The sequence below is a fragment of the Volvox carteri genome (assembly GCF_000143455.1).
Source record: "Volvox carteri f. nagariensis unplaced genomic scaffold VOLCAscaffold_10, whole genome shotgun sequence".
Classification (NCBI taxonomy): domain Eukaryota; kingdom Viridiplantae; phylum Chlorophyta; class Chlorophyceae; order Chlamydomonadales; family Volvocaceae; genus Volvox; species Volvox carteri.
Window position 1 is genome coordinate 1632289 of NW_003307553.1, and position 17849 is coordinate 1650137.

Here is a 17849-nt window from a genome sequence, read left to right on the forward strand (position 1 = left end):
GCTTCTTGATATCGGTGTATGAACTGGTGCTGTGCCTATCAAGTGCGACAGCGCCTCGTGCATCGAGATCAAGAAGCAGATGTCTTAGCCACAGCGCCATGTATTCAGCTTCCACAGTTGACGTGGCAATGGTGGGTTGGAGCTTCCAAGACCAGGAGATGCTCCACCTCCAAGCAGGAAAACAAACCCAGATGTAGAGGACGAAAGGGATATAAAGAGATATATCTGGACGCGAACAGACCGACAGATAGAGCAAGCTACCCACCAACTTGTTGTAGGGAAAACGTGACACATCAAGCAGATCTCCATCAGACAATAGCCGCAGGTTAGCATCCATAGGGGTAGAACGCTTATTTGAATCCTCCATGGTGAACTTAGAAAGGACCTCCGCAACATAACACTTCTGTGAAATATGAATAGTATGCGCCTTCCGCTCTCTCGAGCCGCCTTCCTGTCGTGATGGATTTCAAAACCCAGGTAAAACTTAGCCTCACCTAAATCGCTACGCTACGCAGTTGCTCTTTAATAAGCTCCACCAAGGAAACTGACTTGCAAGCGATAAGAAGATCATCGACATAGACCAAGACGTAAATAGGCTCACCCTTCTCCATCTTAATAAGCAAACCAGGATCCGCAGTGGATGCCTTAAACCCCATTTGCTCCAAAACCGACCGAAGACGTACATACCAGGTGCAGGGAGCCTGTCGTAGGCCGTACAGCGAACACCGTAGATGACAAGCAATGTTAGCGCCACCTTGCTCATATCCCGGGGGTTGTTCAGTATATACGTTCTCCTCCAAAACACCGTTCAAGAAAGCGGTTTTCATGTCGAGCTGATGTAGCTCGAGATCTCAATCCGCCACAACAGCAAGCAACGCACGAAAACTGGCATACTTGCCAACCGGTGAAAAGACCTCCGCAAAATCCACATCCTTCTGTTGCGTGAAACCCTTGGCTACCAGGCGAGCCTTATAACGCTCAATATTCCCGCTTGCATCCCGCTTAACTTTATAAACCCATTTCAAACCAATCTTTCTAGCATCCCTAGGTAACTCCTCAAGCTCTCAGGTGCGATTTTCCAGCAACGATTTCATCTCCTCATCCATGGCCGCCTTCCACTGAGGCCAATCTGCACGTGCCTTCGCCTCGGCAAGAGATTTAGGCTCTAGAGAATCTATCCCTTTGGCTATCATAACATAATCCTTGAAAAGGGAATTAGGCTGTTTAGTCCTAGTGGATGAACGCGTAGCAGCAGGGGGGGCGGAGGTACCAGCTCTGTCCTTTGGAGGTTAGGTTTTGCATAGTGTCAGCTCGCTTGTCTATCTTGTGCTTAACTGGAACGTTAATAAGCTATTTCCAGATATTTATAACATAAGTCGTTGTCGGATCTGTGGTCGGCATCATTCCCAGTGTTACGGGCATCAATGCCGCCAAAAGCATGAACCGAACGTGATCCGCTTCACTGTACCGATCCTTCCTGGTGCTAGTATTCTTCACTGCACTCTTGTCTTTGTTGTTCAGCGCGCGCTGATCAACAAAGCAGGTCCCGCGCCTTCGGCGCGCTTCTGTTACTAAGCCGCTGTGTCTTCGGCTCTTCAGCGAGACCCATCGGGTAGAGTGCAGTGATGAATACTAGCACCAGGAAGGATCGATACATGAAGCGGATCACGTTCATGCTTTTGGCGGCATTGATGCCCGTAACACTGGGAATGATGCCGACCACAGATCCGACAACGATTTACACCAGGCAGTTGACGGGTATGTCGCAGCCGGAGCTTCCTTCTGGCCCTCAGGTTCCGACATACATTAACGCCGGCTCGACTCTACAACACCCACCCACCGCCCCAGACCCGACGATGCTGCTCCTACAAATGCAGATTGCTTCATTGACGGCGCAGCTGAACTAAGCTACGCTCCAAGGTGGGCACCGACCGGGCTCGAGGGAGTTTACCACTTTGACTCAGATCTATGCAACCCCGAGAATGCAGCGCTCGCCCGCCGGTTCACGGTTTCCTTTTCCGCCGTGGATTCTAAGTCAGTTGCCGGAGGTTATGGATGTAGAGCACATGTTGTTGCATAATATTCGTGCCCTACCTGAATGGCGGGCATTGGAGCAACTGCAGTGCACCCATTCGGATCGTGCTGGTTTGCTCCTTTACGAGTTCGGCGTTATGGTGATGTCGCCAGCCATATCAGAGTTGGTTTGTGTAGGAATGGAAGCGTTAGCGAAGGCGTTGCTTTATGGTGGCATGCAAGATGCTTGGTTGGTTGCGTGTCAGAATGTGCTCGCGACACTGCTCTACGATATGCGGTGGCAATCGTCTATTTTGTCAGTGCGCCTGAATTGCTTAACGACTTTCAGTAGGCAAGGTCGGGATGGGTTGATTGCTTTACACCATCGTTATTTTGTGAGCACTGAGCGTACCGTAGCTGATCCTGTTACTAAGGAATTTGATGGTGGACTGGCCTGAGCAAAGCAGAAAGTTTCGGTAAAGCAGCTTGCAGAGTGGGAATTTAGAACTCGCAATGGTCCAGTGGGGCCTTTCCAGCAGAATAACTTCCGCCTGTGCCGTGGACGCAGGCTCTTCCACCCCGGGTGTGGCTCCCCCTGGGCAGCACGAATATTCCGCCATGTCTAGCATCGCCATTCCCCTGCATGCTAGGGCTTCGAGGTGGCTGGCGGCCTGGAAGGCAATTGGGGCAGATGTGCGCACATTACACGTCTTGAAGCATGGTGTTCCGGTTGAATTTCGAGGTGACTGCCCCCGCCTGCGTTTGACCTGCCGAGTTTCCCTGCCACAGACGAACAAAGCCGTTGGTGGTTGGAGAAGGAGGAGCCTCGCTTGGTGGCACTCGGTGCCATTTCGCGGGTCGACCCCTCCCGTGTGGTGGATCACGTGGTGAATGCCTTTTGTGTCCCTAAGCCTGATGGTGGTAACTGGTGTCTAGTCGTGAATTTGAAGCGGATGAACATAGTGCAGAAGGCCTACAAGTGCCGGTAAGAAACCCTCCACACCCTCTGGTGTATGGGCCTCGAGGGCTCTTGGATGGTAAAGGTAGATTTGGCTGACACCTTTTACCACGTTCCTATTTGTCCCGCGGATCAGCATTTCTTCACCTTTCATTGTTGTGGTGTGCTTTACGAGATGAATGTCCTGCGTATGGGGTGGCTGAATAGCCCATATTGGTTCACCAAAATCATGCGTAATGTGGTGTGTTTTTGGTGGGATCCTTTGGCTGCAGTGGGTAAGGGTCGCACCACCAGTTTTTTCCCACTTCCTGGTCAGGGTGGCCTGCTTGTCTGGGTGCGTGAGTGCTCCCATATTTTGATGATTTCCTGTTCGTGTTCACTTCTGAGGAGCAAGCATGTCTTGGTGTGCGCTGGGTGCGTGAGAGTATTGAGTTCTTGGGTTGGACCTGTCATCCCACCAGGCGCCAGTGGGAGCCGTTGCAGACAGTCTATCACCTAGGTATTACGGTCAATACGGCAGCTGGTGTGTTTGAGGTGCCTAATTAGGCGGGGCGCCTACACTGACAGGGGTGACCTAGCTTCAAATCGCTGATGACCTACATGTGACGTGTCTGCTAGTTTCATTTGTTGTACCTGTTTCATCTGGCTGGTTAGCTTGAGCCTGTGCTCCCGCACCAACCACCGAAGGGCCCACCGCAACTGGAGCTATTTGCTGAGGATAATCATCTGCATCATATTGGATGTTGCAAGTTTTAACCATACACAGTTCCTGGCAATTTATTGCAACAATTTCTCACTGCATCCAGCGACCATCTCGTTAGGAGCCACGGCCTCTTTGCCATTATTAACAAGCTGGACGCACTGCTCTCTGGTGATGTGATAATATGCACGAGACTTGCTCTGATCATTGCATCCACAGGACGCACACGAAAAGCCGAATTTGGAGAGTGGCCGTCGCATAGGTAACGGGAATATGTTTCAGCTCGAGGGGCCATTATCATTAGCTGTTATTATACCTTCAACAGCCAGCCAGGCTTGCAAACAGATGCAGTGTGCGTTTGTACTCGTTTTGCTCCAAAACAGTCTGCATCATCATGCTAAGTCATGTTCTCACTAAAACCATGACGATATCAAAAGGCTTATATAAAGGAATCCATGAATTATGACCACTCCAGCCAAACTCCATAAAGAAATTTATGAATTATGACCACTCCAGCCCACTGTAACAGCCACACACACACACACACACACACTCCAGCCAAACTCCTTCGATATGTTCTGAAGGCTCCTCAGCCCTTTATTTGGGATGAGCTCCGAATGAAAAGAAAATTCACGTTGGAAGAATGCATACAGTCATAAGTTATTAAAACAATCCCTGGCATAGCGCTCTTAGACGGCTTTTGCATGCAAAGTGACCATTTCAGCCGAACACTTCGATATGTCCTGAAGGCCCCTCAGCCCTTCATTCCGAAATGAGCACGAAACGAAATGCCAAATGAAGGGAATCCCGGGAATCGAAGGGAAGCCGGTTCCCAGAGTGTAAGCAGAAGCTTGCCAAATTGCGGCGACTGGCGATCGGGTTGCGGATCACGGCCAAGAAAAATCGGCGCCTGGTCCAGAAGCGTGAGCCGGCCAAGTTTTGTGGTTTTGCGCAGAGTGTTAAGCTGGCTCTTACTCCAGCTCCCTTATTTCTCCGTAATTCTTACGACGATGTCAAGCAGCCGGTTGGTTGGTCCGGTCGAGTGCGCTTGTCCCGTGGGTCGTTGCGTGACCTAGACTGGTGGGCGGACATCCCTACCCACCACTGAGCTTTCAGTGGACGCATCTTGCCATTCGTGGGGCGCAGTTCTACATGGTCGTGTGGCGCGCGGTTATTGGGCGTTTTCCGAGCTTACCGCTCACATCAATTGGAAGGAATTGCGCGCTGTCCGTCATGCGTTGGAATCCTTTCTGCCGTTTGTTCAATGTCGTGTCGTTTTAATCAAGGACACACATGTGCACGCAAGCAGTGCTGGGGCGCCTTTTCTCGCGCTCCCAAGCCCTGCATGCCGCGTTAAAATTGTTGTGGGAGTTCATGCAGCAGCATAGTATTATTTTACAGGTTGAACGCGTTGCTAGTGTGGATAACGAGGCGGATGAACCCTCGCGTTGGGTTGATCGTGATGACTACCGGCTGACATCCCCGTTATTTCCGGTTGCTGGAGCGCCGTTTCGGTCCACATCAGGTTGATTTATTCGCCACGCATGTCAATACGCACCTCCCAGTTTTCTTTTCGCGCCACCACTGTCCGGGCTCGTCGGGAGTCAATGCGCTCTTGCAATCGTGGCCTGGGCTTAATGCTTATGGCTGCCCACCCTTGGACCCCGACTTCTTGCTCGCTGCGGTGCAAAAAGTGCGCGAGGATCGAGCGTGCCTCACCCTAGTCGTTCCGTACTGGACGGCCCAACCTTGGTGGCAACAGTTGATGGAATTGGCGGTCGACCTGGTGTTCCTGCCGTCGAATACGGAGAAGGTGTTTGCACCGGGCGAGGGCGGGTCGAGCACTTTCCTCTCCCCCCCGTCTTGGCAGGTCGTAGCAGTGCGGGTGCAGTTTTAGCTTGGGCGCAGTCGCATAGCACTCGGGCGGCCAGTGTGGCGCTTCCCCGTTACTCATTGGATCTTCAGTCGGTTGCGGCGCCCCCCGTCATTACTAACTTGTTGGTGTCCCAGCTGCAGCTCGTGGCCCCTAGTCTGGATCACTCTGCGCGTCCTTTGCAGATTGCTCAGGTTGTCATGTCCCGTGTTGGTGCCAAGCCCTGGCAGTCGTATGCGTCGCATTTTGCTGCCTTTGTGCGTTTCTATGTGGAGGAAGGTTTGGAGTTTCTCCCGGCCTCCCATTATGCCGGGCTCTTGTGGGGTCAGTTTCTCGCTGCCAAGGGCTCCATCCAAGCCCACACGGCGCAGCCTTATTTCAGTGCTATTAACTCCGTGCATGACTTGCTCGGGTACCCTAAGCCCTGTGCCGGAGACAGCACCCTGTTGGCGGCGCTTAGTAGAGGTTGGGAGCGCTTGCAGCGCTCAATGGCGCCTGCTTCCACGCTCCTGTTGGCCTTTAGTGCAGGTGATGCTTGGCGTCTTTATGAGCAGTTGGCCGTGGTACCCGTTAGCTCCGAGTAGTCCTTGCCCTTGTTGTTCGTTATGATGAGTTTCTATCTCTTTCTTCGCCCCGACTCTCTGTTGTCGGTAACCGGGGCGCGTGTTGCTGTCGTTCATGGGGAGCAAGTTTTTCAGTACAAACCCCTCAATTGGAAGGGCCGTTTGGTTGCCCCGGAGCGGGCACCTGACTTGCAGTTTTCGCTTGCCTGTCTCCCTTTCCTGCAGTGGGCTATCCGTCAGCGTTTTTTGCGTGATCCGTCACGGTTGTGGCTGGCGGGTCAATCTACGCGTGGTGCTGAGCGTTGGTTTGACTTAGTCCTTGCAGGATGTGGCTTGCCTCATTTGCGCGGGTTGCATTCTCTCTATAGCCTGCGTCGAGGTGGCGCTTCCGCTGCTCGAGCGGTGGAAGTGCTGTTTGAGGTCGTTGAAGCGTTTGGCGGTTGGTCTGCCGGTTCTGTAGCCCTCCGAGAGCACTATTTAGACTTTGGCGTTCGTGCTTGTCCTGCGGCTGTTGCTTTCTTTAGCCCTCTTGCGGCCCGTCGCGTTGCGCCGTTTGGTGCTCAGGTTTTTTAACCGCTAGAGGGGGTATCTTCTCCTTTGGCATTTACCTATGGAGCAACAACTAACTGTTCATGGTGTGCGATTCGTTCGGCTGGCGGAGAACTTGCATTGGAGACGGCGAATTGAATGGACCGTTATCAACTAAGCCCTGTGGTCCTCCGTGTATCTCTTGCCTTGCTGGCTATGTGGGTGCCCTTGACTAGGAGAGCCTTCTGAGGGGCCGTGTCTGGCGTGGGTAGGCCTTCCCTTGCCTCGGCTCTTTTGTTGATGTTGTTACAGGGTGGTTAAGCTTCACCAGTGGCCTCCTTCCCGAGGCAGTTCCCTGCTCTCCCCTGCTAGAGGGGCACCCTAATCCATTCACCCCATCCGACTTCAGAGTGTACTCTTTGAGTTTGGCAACTCACCACCAGCATCCAACCAAATCTAGCGGATCAACGGCGCGTCAACTTAATCAGCTCGCAAGTTGATTTTATCACGTCCTACACCGTCCCATTTCATCACCTCTCAAACACCCCGAGAGGTCGGCAGTCGGATTTGAACTCGGACGCACCGGGAGCAGAAGCCAGGCCTTAACCTCTGCCAGCCGCCTGCCTTTTGTATGTGCAGTGGAACCCCTGCGTAGAGGCCCTGCCCCCGGTGGTGTTTTCTGTTTGTTCTTGTTTTGGTGGTCTAGAAGGGGAGAGAGCGCGCAATAAGGCTGGCCAGGCGGGGCAGTGGGGGCAGGTAGCCTGTTTAGGGTTCCTAGAGGTGGTGCGGCGCCTCTCGCTTAGTTTGGTTCGCAGGCTTCTGCGCCGCTGTGGTGCCGAGCCACAGGCTGGGAGAGTGCCCCGGCTGGCGTGAGTGAGGGAGCGAGGTGCGCGCGGAGGAACATATGGACGTAAGCTAATGCAGTTTCGTTCATGTTGCTGGGCTCTGGAGGCAAACAGAGCACGAAGAGGCAAGTACCATGTCCCCAGGGGGCAGCGGTTTTGCCGCTGCGGTGGTGAAAAACACGTGTTATTGGGATGCCCAGCCTATAATGATATTCGTGCTGAAGAGGGACTCGATCATCAACAGAGCATGTTGGCGGCCATGAAATGGGAACCAGCACGTCTGGCGAGGATGTTGAAACGTATGTGGGCTCATTGAAACTCAATTACCCCCTTTGGGTGCTAGTCTGGGCTGATGTGCGGTGTTTTCCTTTCCTCCGTGGCTTTTAGGCGTTGTAGTATTGCCCTTGGGCCTTCGGCTCATATGGGTAGTCTTACAGGTATGGGGTCACCCACCCCCAACCATGTAACACACACACACACACACACACACACACACACACACACACACACACACACACACACACACACACACACACGCACACACACACACACAGATGGACGTGGAGCCGTCCTTGCACTGTGTCCGGTCCGGTCAGGGCCTCCGGTGCTCGTCCTTTCTCGGGACGAGCCGCCCACAGTGTAACACCCCATCAACTCGGCGAGGATCGCCGCAACAGGCTCATTAACGCTACTACTGCTGGCAGTAACAGAACTAGTAACGGACAGAGCCCTATGTGCTATGGCACCACCACCGAACCTACTTGTCCAGCACGCTTTGCTGCCGCCTCGACCCTCGAGGACATTAAATAAATGGATGCAAATAATGATATTACAGCTTTTATCCGACGGGATCACCTAAACATTTTACTGACAAGGAAACGTCGACGATTCCTGCTTTCGCTGTGAGTTGTCCCACACAGCGCCGCCTCGGGGCGGGTATATGAAAGGAACATCATATGTCTATTGTTTATGTACATGCATGACGCATGCCATGACGAACCATATGTACATAATCCGTTCGTTTAGTGCGCCGGCGCATGCCGGCGCCCGGCCGTCCTCCAGACGGACAAACATACGTGCGCAGCGCATTGTGCATGTCGCTGATTAATGTTAGGCGGACGCAGGAGCGGAAGAGCAGCTTAGATTATAAAGGACAGTACGACACGGCAGCGAAGCAGCTGCGAACAGGCTTCAAGCTGGCGGGCAAAACGTTACGGACGCAAAAAAAAACTAAGACAGACTGTTCCACTCGAAACATAAACTTGTTTGAACTTGGATTGAGCTTGCTTGTAAACACTACCGCCATCACCACATCGATGCGCTACTGCAGTGGGCATCATCCGCATCGTGCGGCCGGCCGTCCCTTTTTTGCAGCAGCGTCCGTCGGCACTAATGTAGAGCGGCAAGTCGCCTTACTTAAATGTGCCCATTGCAGCAGGCTAAGGATTATAATTCAATGAGAGTTTCAATAAGATCCGGGAAATGCACTCTTAGTCTCCATACGTTTTTGCACTCCTCCAGCAATACGTAACAGCAAGAAGTCTAATCGTCACTCGTCGGGAAACCACTCGCTCTCGCTTTGGTAATTATGTATAGCGCAAGTTTAGTATATACCGTAGACGGAGTCTCACCGATAATTATATTTTGCAGGGATTTAAGCCATTAACATCCACCGGTAACACTCGACACATAAAGGTCCCAAACGACGCATGCCATAAATCTCCACCAATCAGGCTAGATTTTACGTGAATACTTTGTTGTTTATAAAGACTCGGCAGTACGTACAGCTCCTCTTGTGCCTGCTCATCAGCTGTCCGACGCACCACGGCACGCTACTGCGATAACGAGTTAAAGATTCAGCTAAAGGGGATGCCGAAGAAGACACCGAAGGGTTTTCATCCCCTTTGGGGAACCTTTGGGGGATGAAAACCCCGTGCTATGAATCCTTGGATGCGTAAATGGATCGATCACACCCTCGTCCACAAAACCATAAATTTGCCTTCCCGTACATTCTTCCCGTACATTCTTCATATCAGAAATATGAACAGAATCCCATTCGAGCACGTGCATGGCCACGCAACCGCGTGGCCGCCCTGCCTCTACTTCCGCTATTATGGAGGCGCGCCCGTGCATGATTTCTCCCCGCCATCTTAAACCCTTAACCGCGAAATGTATCTGCGGTGTACAATGTGAATATCCCAGTGCTCATTCACCTGTCCTTTCATGCTCCATTTTAAAACCAAAACAGTAAAAAAAACACCTTTACCTGTCCTGGTTGCTGATTTTACGGAAAATAACCCCCTACACACCACCACCATTTGTCTGGAGCCCACTGTAACAACCACACCATTTGTCATCCTGCCCGGCAGGTATATCTTCTCCGAGAAACACGGCAAGTTGCGACTGATTTGATTCCTTGCCTAAGAGCTGAAGTATATTCCTCAACGAACAACTAATTATTGCCAGCCACATGTTCTTCGGGATCTCCGTACGAACTTTACATAGCCAAGCGATAAATGCCTTGTGCTATGCATAACCACCCTACAAGCCACATGTCACGCGTATCTTGCCGCTTGCAGACCGTTAATCAAATGTACAGGGGCACAAATCCATTGCGGGCATGTCGCCAACGGTGGACGACGGTCGGAAGTTAAGCGACCAAAGCTTCACTTCGGACATGTAGCAGACAGCAGCCTCGCTCGGCAGCCTTCCAGCTAGCTATCCTGAGCTACCCGAAAAAATCTCCCTCAGCCCTTAGCCGAGCCGGCTCACACACATTCTCAATCAATCACACAAGCAAAGAGTGTTTACATCGCGAGCTCAGCGTCCATCCTCCAAGTAGCGGCGAGAAGACGACATTGCTGGCGAAGCCTGCATCTCGGAAAAGCTGCAAATGCCACGCTGGCACGAACTAGCCTCGTCTCCACTTTCATCAGTAGTACGAGGTACTGGCGTAACCTCAGCTGGTGTCCGAGCAGGCTCGCCACACGCCCGCTTCTGCACGAGGGACGGCAACGGCAGCCGCGTCTGTGGGGTCGACGGCAGGCAGCACTTCGGCTCCGTTATCATATCAGCAGCCCGCCGCCGCCTGCGGGCGCTGGTAAGCTGGTTGAAGCTCGACTACCGCTCCGGCCGACGCACATGCGCCGGTTTCCTGCGGACATGAATGGCGACGGCGGTTCCCCAGGCGGCGGCGGATCGGTGCCAACGAGGGACGTGGAGTGCAACGTGCAGGTGCTCCGACCCGTGGCCTCCATTCGGCTATTACCACGTGGAAACGGGTCTGCGAGACATGCACTTCATTCCTGCTGCGTATCCTGCTGCTGCTGCTACTCCTACTGCTGCTACTGCTGCTGCTGCCGCTGTTCCTGTCGCTGCTGTTGTTGTTGTTGTTGTTGTTGTTGCTGTTGTTGTTGCTGCTGTGCAACAATCGTGCTGGAAGTCAGCACGGATAGGTCGTGTGCTGACTGGCGGCGACGTACGTTCTTGCCGGCCGCGCGGTTCATTGTGGCCTGCAGGAGCGCTGTGTCCGCTGCCGTAATGCTGGTGGCTGGAGCCGGAAGCCCGGGCTCAGAGGGAGCCACGGCAGTGCTGAGGCCGCTGGTAGCATTGCCGCCAGCTGGCGCTGCATCGACTACAAGCTCATCCAGCCCGCGCATGCTAAGAACTGAAGTCCGGCGCTGGTGGTGGTTTTGCTTTAGAGACGACTGGCTGCCAATAGCGGGTCGGATACTGCTACTTGTGCTGATGCCGGGCGCTGCAGCAGCCGCTGCGGCAGTAGATAGCGGCAGTAGCACACCCATCTGACCGCTTGTGGCGCTTTGTGGCCCGATGAGGCCGGCAAGAGGTGAAACTGCGCTTCGGCCTTGGGTTTCAGGTCCCTGAACAGGCGTGTCTACAAGAACACCGCCAACGCCACCTGCTGCTGCTGCCGCAGCAGCTGCGACTGCCGGTGACCGCCGCAAGCTGCTCCCGCCGTTGCTACTGCCGCCGCTCGCACTCATGACGACGGCTGCAGCTGCTCCGAAAACGCCGCCTTGCTCGTCCTCCAGCCGTTGCAGCCGTTCATCCACGCTGGAGACGTCCTGGAAGAGATCCTCCGTACGGGCTGCAGTAAACGTACGGAAGGATGAAACCCCACGGCCGAGGCATAAGGCAGCGCAGAGCGGGGTGCATGAAAGATGGGGATCCAAGGATCAGTGGCAGTATTACAGCACGTCATAATCGTCAACAACTTGCGAGTAGTGCGATTGGGCACAGCAACCAAAAAATGACTAATGAAGCAATTAACGGTATGTTGCTTTTACGCAGGATGCAGGATGTGCAGGATGGGACACCGAATGGAACGGGTGCAGACATAACTGCCGAAGGGGATCTACGGCAACTTTCGGTTGAAGCTATTCCCTCTTGAGTATACCGTAGCGGAACTAAAGATTTTACAAAATAAACATTTTACCGCAAAATTATGGATTTTAATATATTTTACGGAACGAAGTATTTTACCGCATGCTGGCGGATTTTGCCAAGATTTTACGGTACTGTGGATGATTTCCTGGGATTTTACCGGCCCGCAAAGCTACCCAACCATGCAACACCACTGCCTGCCTCCCTCTCACGCATAAGGGGCTATGAGAATCATCACGACACGTCTCAAACTACGAATCTCCGAATTGTAAACCCCCATCTGGAAGCCAAGCCACCGTGACACGGCCTCCAAACATCCACCATTCTGTAGCAGCCGCAGAATTCTTATGATTGATGAAGGACGCGAGAGCATTGCCGTGTATGGTATGGTATGGCCGGCAGCTTGTCAATGAAGCGGTGTTTGGTGAGCTTGCGCTTGCCCATGCTGCTGCCAGAAATAGGTTGATATAGTGATATGTTACAATATTCTGTGTAAAATAGTATAAGAGGTAGTGCCAAAAGCCTGTTGTGCGTGAAGGGCCATATGTATTTTACGGCATCGCTCCGAATTCCCTCCCGGGAACTAAAGATTTTACAGAAAGACTCTGAATTTTGCCAAAACATTTTACCGCATGCAAATAATTATTTATTTTGTAAAATCTTTAGTTCCGCTACGGTATTTCCCATGTCGTGTGTGCCCATGCACAGGCGCCACCTTCACCATCCTCGCTCGCCTCCTATTGTATTCTGTAAGGCATATCACTGGATCTGCAACCGCAAATCGGTACTTTTCTGCAGCTGTAGCAGTTGTAGTCGTGTTAAAACACCTCCGTGTCTCATAGAAAACAAAGACGCTCACCACAAGTTTCCGTGAGCCCTTCCACCAGCTGCTGCAATAGCTCCGCTGTCCGGGAGTTGAGCAATTCAACTGCAGCCAAGACTTCACGTTGTACGACAGCCTTTATAGACGGCTCCTGCAGCCATCATGCGGCAGGTGGAGTACATCAAGGCATACATCAGCGGAGCATGATTGGTGATATTGTAAAGGGCACATTAATACGCCGCATTGTGACTTTGCCGCCTCGTCCATGGCTTCCCCCCTCAAGCTTTTACGGACAGCGCCGTACGGGTGTGTGTAACTTGTAACTTGTAACTTTTGACGCGGGAGCCGTTACATCAAAACCCTTTCTTGGGAATATTTCCTATTTGGCTTGTGTCTGTCAAGTTGTTGCGGACTTGTGGAATGGTCTTCTGTGCCTGTGCAGAAGTGACGAGGTTCGCTCAAGAGTTGGGCAGAAGAGCAGTGGGACGTTAATGAAGGATGGAGGACGCTTAGCGAGGGGCAAAAATAAAGCTAGCCACACCGCAGACAAAGAGCGAGCTGCACATGCAACTTTGCCTACATTACACCGTCTATATTTCAAATTCTGCTCAAGGATCATTTGAAGAGTTCAGCTCCCTTGGCATCTCCCTGAGTACTCTTTGCCTGGTGTTACAAAATAGAAATGGCAGCTTCTTGTGTAGAGACTGGCAGTCAACGCTACACCTGGGGTGCGAGCACAGCAGTACCTGTGCTGAGACGCCGTACAGCGGCTGACCATCTGGTCTGTTTGGGCGCATGCGCGCTCTCGTTTTCGAACTGCCATCGTGAAGATAGTCATGACGCGGAGTCGTGGCCCTCCGCCGGGATGCGGCGCCTAGGTCCCGCCCTCCCACCTAAGGGAGTTTTAAGTTCCTAGGGTGCGCCGCATTTCCCCTAGCACGCGTGTGGAGTTGCGAAATTACAGCTTCGGCGGTTTAATGTTAACGTTACATGTTAAAACCATATCACGGTATTCAGCTGACTATCCGAATTTTGATCCCGGTCGGCTTTGGACCTCTGTGGTCCATAATATAATACGCCATAATATATCCAGGACTGTCCAGGACTATATCTTCACTGCCGGCCACTTAACGACGGGCCACAGATTCAAAACTGGGACCCGTCGGGGAATGGTATTAGGGAGCTGCCGCGGGGTTGTCTGACATAGGGGTTGGTTGTCGAGGGGTTGCCGACCTGGTTAGGCTGTAACGTTATCTGACACTGAGGGGTACTTAGGGTAGAGTACTCCACAGTGCAAATCCTTAGTGTCGAGCAAGCCACGAGAATGTTCTAGACTGTTGCCGGTTCTGGTGCTGTTGTTGTGTGATGTTGCGTTCGTAAGCCCCATCCAGCTGCTCAGTGACCTCTACGTTCCTAGATGCCAAGTGCCCCGGGCCGGCCTGCTCCCGGTCGTCCACGTGCTTGCCGTACGTGTCGTATACTAGCCCATGCAGGCGCCGTATACCAGGCCATACGTTACGTTTAACAGCCCATGCATATGCCATCGTATCAGCCCGTGCAGATGCCGTATTTAGCCCATGCACGTGCCGCTGTATCAGCGCATGCACGTGCCGTCTGTCAAGCCGACCAACCTTCAAGGGATCCGCCAAAATAGACTCCACACGCTCCTGCGCAGCCGCCAGCTGCTGCTCCATCGCCATGCAACCAGCGCACCGAGCATGCCGACACGATGGCTGCTGCTGAAGAAGCTGGTCGTTTAGCCACCCGTCGACGTCGCATCCTGCACTGCCGCTGCCCGTTGATGCACGCCTACAGGCCAGGTTGCTGGAGCCACTGGCACGGTGGCTTGAGCCATGCAACGTGGAGGTCCGTGGGAGGCTGCGCCGACCCACGGGTCCAACCAACTGCCGCGTGGCGCTGCCTTCTGTCACAGAGTCCAGCGCCGTCGCGATATCGCCAGGGAAGTTCCAATGAGCCAGAGAGGGCGCTGCTGCTGCTGCCGTGGGAGCGCCTCCCAGCCGTCCTCGATGCCAACGGTGGCTAAGGGAAAGGCCACCGTTAGCAGCGACCTGCTGGGACGGCTGCTCGCCGAACAGCTCACCTAGCGGGTCGACTCCAAGGAAGGGTTGCGGCGCAAGGAGGAGCAGCTGTGACCCCGTAGGACTGCGCTGCTGCTGCCTGGGGCTGCTGTCGCCGCTGATGTCCCCCAGATCCCCATTTAGATCCAAGTCCTGGGATGTCATGTGTGCTTGTGGTTGTACTTGGGAGTGGGGATGAACACGGGCATAGGCATGAACATGGGAATGGACATGGGCATAGGTGTATGCGTGGGCCTGAGCTTGAGCTTGGGCTTGAACGTGCTGGCAGCTGCCGCCGCATCCACTGCCGTCATCCTCATTCGTGGACAACATGGGAGGGGCCGCTGCTGCCGCCATCGTGCCTGTGCTACAGCTGGTCGTCGCAGCAGCTGCAGCCGTGGCAGGGTTTGCCACATTTACTGATGGCCCACCGTTTGAGGCGGCTGTGGCAGCAGCAGCAGCAGTGGCGGCTGCAGCGACGGCGGTGGCTTCCTGTCGAGCTCGCTTGCTCAGGTAACGTACGACGCCACCACCTTCTGGAGGGTGTTGGGAGCTGAAGCGAACGCGCTCCAGGGCTGCAAAGTCATTAGAGTCGAAATTGTGCAAGAGCGCTGCAGGAGCAGGCGGTGGTTGTGGTGCCGACGCGGGCGGCTGTTGGTGATGTGGTGGTGCAGTGGGCGGCAGTGGTTGCGGCGGCGGCGATGGCATTGACGACGACGCGATCGGGCTGGTTGGCCGTGTGGTTGTGTACTGCTGGAAGGGCACCTCAGCACTATGATACCATGGTGTTGTTGCGCCAGGGACAGCTTTGTAGCCCGCTGTTGCATCGCCTTCAGGAACCGGCGGCGGCCCATTTCGCTGAGGGGGGTTAGAGGATGATCCCCTCGCCGTACTTGACCTCCATTCCAGGAAGCGATCTAGCGTGCATGTGTCATCTGGGACCCATAGGGCCCGAGGGTGCCGGTGATTGTCAAAGCAGCGGCCCGGAAGCACCGACGGCTGCTGTCTACCTGAAGGTTCGCCGCCATGACAGTAGGCCACGCCATTCAGTACGTGCGAAGGCCCAGGGGGCCGCATTGCGACAGGGAGCCGAGGCGCCTGCCGCCGCGGCCGGGCGGCGGCAGCAGTAGAAACGCCGGCTCGGCTGATATGGCTCGTACTGTGCCCAGCAGCAGCCAAACCACGCACAAAACGTTCCGCGGTCAAATGTGCCATTGGATCAATAGTGCTACCAGCGGTCGGCTTGTTAAGGTTCAGGACCTCACAGAGCGAGTCCACAGATGAGTGAGAGAGGCTGCTGGGCCGACCGCTACCTGATTGAGAGCAGGTGCGTGCAGCTAGCACACAGGCTCCGGCTGGCTGTATGGAATCTAGCACTGACTCAAGCGTACTGGCGGTTGTTAATACGCTCTGGTCCTCTGTCCTTGTTGTTGCCTCAGCTACGGGTCCGCTGCCACCACCGGTAGACGTTCCGTGGGTTGCAAGGTGGGCCCTGATAGCATCGGCGGATCCCGCTGCTGCCTTGTCCCGTCGCCGACGAAGCCCTGCGCCTCCCGCGCCTGTGGCAGCTCGCGGAGGCTCGCAGGTACCCTTAACAATACAAAGCGACTGACGCTGCTGCTCCCTGTCGCTGGTTCTGGTGACCGCTTTTGTGTGTAAGGTGGGCTCATCGCCGCTCCTGGCAATGGCAAGGGTGCCACCGTAATCATCGTCCGCGCCGACAGACAGCCCTTGTCTGTTTCTCGGAGTGCCGGGTCGGTTCGTGGTAATCAGCTGTGGTGCTTCAATACTTCTCTGGGTGATAATGGGTGCGGTCTGTCCCGCGCTGCTGGTCTCCGTGTCGCCTTCGTTACCATCTTCGCCGCCGTTTGCTAGCGCCTGTTGATGCTGTTGCTGTATTATTGTATACTTGGCTGCCATTGACGCTGCCCACACTGCTTGGCCGATTTCGTGATCCTCTAACTGCACCTGGGAACGACCCTTTACAAGCTCGGCGCTAGCAGGAAAGTCTCGCATGGCGTCCTGCGTGCATGTGTTTTGATGTGCCGACGTGAAGCAAGGCGTGACCTGTATTTTCTTTCAACTTTCCATAGGTCTGTACGCAGGTAATCATGATGTTTGCAGGTATGTCCACAGAAAACCCTAAAACCCTACAGGGTTTAGTTCTATCAGTGAATTTGGTAGAAGAGATAAGTGCGGCCCGGCCCTGGCCCATACCATATACCCAACAACGTGTGGTACGGTTTGGTCCCGTACGCACTGATAATCATTTCACTGAGATCTGGTTTGTTCTGGATCATCGTGTCAACATGTATGGACGCTATCGTACAGAGGTATATACAGACATAACTGTAGGGTCCCAGCGAGATCAATCAAATTAGCAAACGAAGCAAGGCCGGTATGGAGTTGTAGGGGCAAGAGTTGCATGTGGAGAAGTCACTTCATCTACTTCCCTCAGCTGACAGAGCAGGAGGGCAGGAGGCTGCGGACGGCTGATACGCACGCCGACGACGACGGCGCACCTGCAGGTCGCTGCGGCTCAGGATCATCGCATCGGTTGCGCACATCGCCACGGCGCGCTGTGGCCGCGGCAGGTTGGAGGTCATGACCCCCAGATCGCCGAAGTGGTCGCCGCCGGTCAGCAGCGCGGTCATGCAGCCATCCGGTTCCGTAAGGACCACTACACCGCGCCAGATTATGTACATGTCGTGGCCCACGCTTCCCACATCGTAGATGATGTCCTTTGGCATGAACACGGACAGCCGGAGCCGCTGGGCCAGTCGCCAAATGAAGGCACGCTCGCAAAAGGCGAACAATTGGATCTGCGGGTGCCGATGCATGAAGGGTTGTGCATGTGACGGCCTGGGGTTGTTTTGCGTAACATTCGTGGGGGGCACGGCGCGCACGGGATGGAGCTTCTGTTGTCCTCCATAAAGACAGCCACCCTAGCCACCACCTGTTGATGCGCCCAATGCAGTGATTTTTTTTTCATTTAGGGGGGTCTCAATTTATTCCAACCTAAGTAACAAAGTTGCTAGCGTCGCCGTTATGTATTCCTTAAGAG

General features: G+C 54.1%; 2 protein-coding genes across 2 annotated transcripts in view; one reads left to right on the top strand and one right to left on the bottom strand.

Annotated features, from left to right (window-relative positions):
* Positions 1 to 1982: 1982 nt before the first annotated feature.
* VOLCADRAFT_88909 (uncharacterized protein) lies at positions 1983 to 8123 on the top strand (the record flags this gene model as incomplete). Its single annotated transcript, XM_002948448.1, has 6 exons — positions 1983 to 2370; positions 2803 to 2998; positions 4473 to 4699; positions 5542 to 6113; positions 6333 to 6546; positions 8035 to 8123. 6 exons carry the CDS (start codon positions 1983 to 1985, stop codon positions 8121 to 8123), a joined length of 1686 nt encoding a protein of 561 aa, XP_002948494.1.
* A 2177-nt stretch (positions 8124 to 10300) lies between these two features.
* VOLCADRAFT_88910 (uncharacterized protein) overlaps positions 10301 to 17849 on the bottom strand; it is a gene marked incomplete at both ends in the record, with an annotated part of 8013 nt that continues 464 nt past the window's right edge. The window contains 5 exons of the mRNA XM_002948577.1: positions 10301 to 10477; positions 10963 to 11588; positions 12744 to 12858; positions 14339 to 16807; positions 17308 to 17647. Of these exons, the coding sequence (XP_002948623.1) occupies positions 10301 to 10477; positions 10963 to 11588; positions 12744 to 12858; positions 14339 to 16807; positions 17308 to 17647 (3727 nt within the window). The remainder of the gene's footprint in view (positions 10478 to 10962; positions 11589 to 12743; positions 12859 to 14338; positions 16808 to 17307; positions 17648 to 17849) is intronic.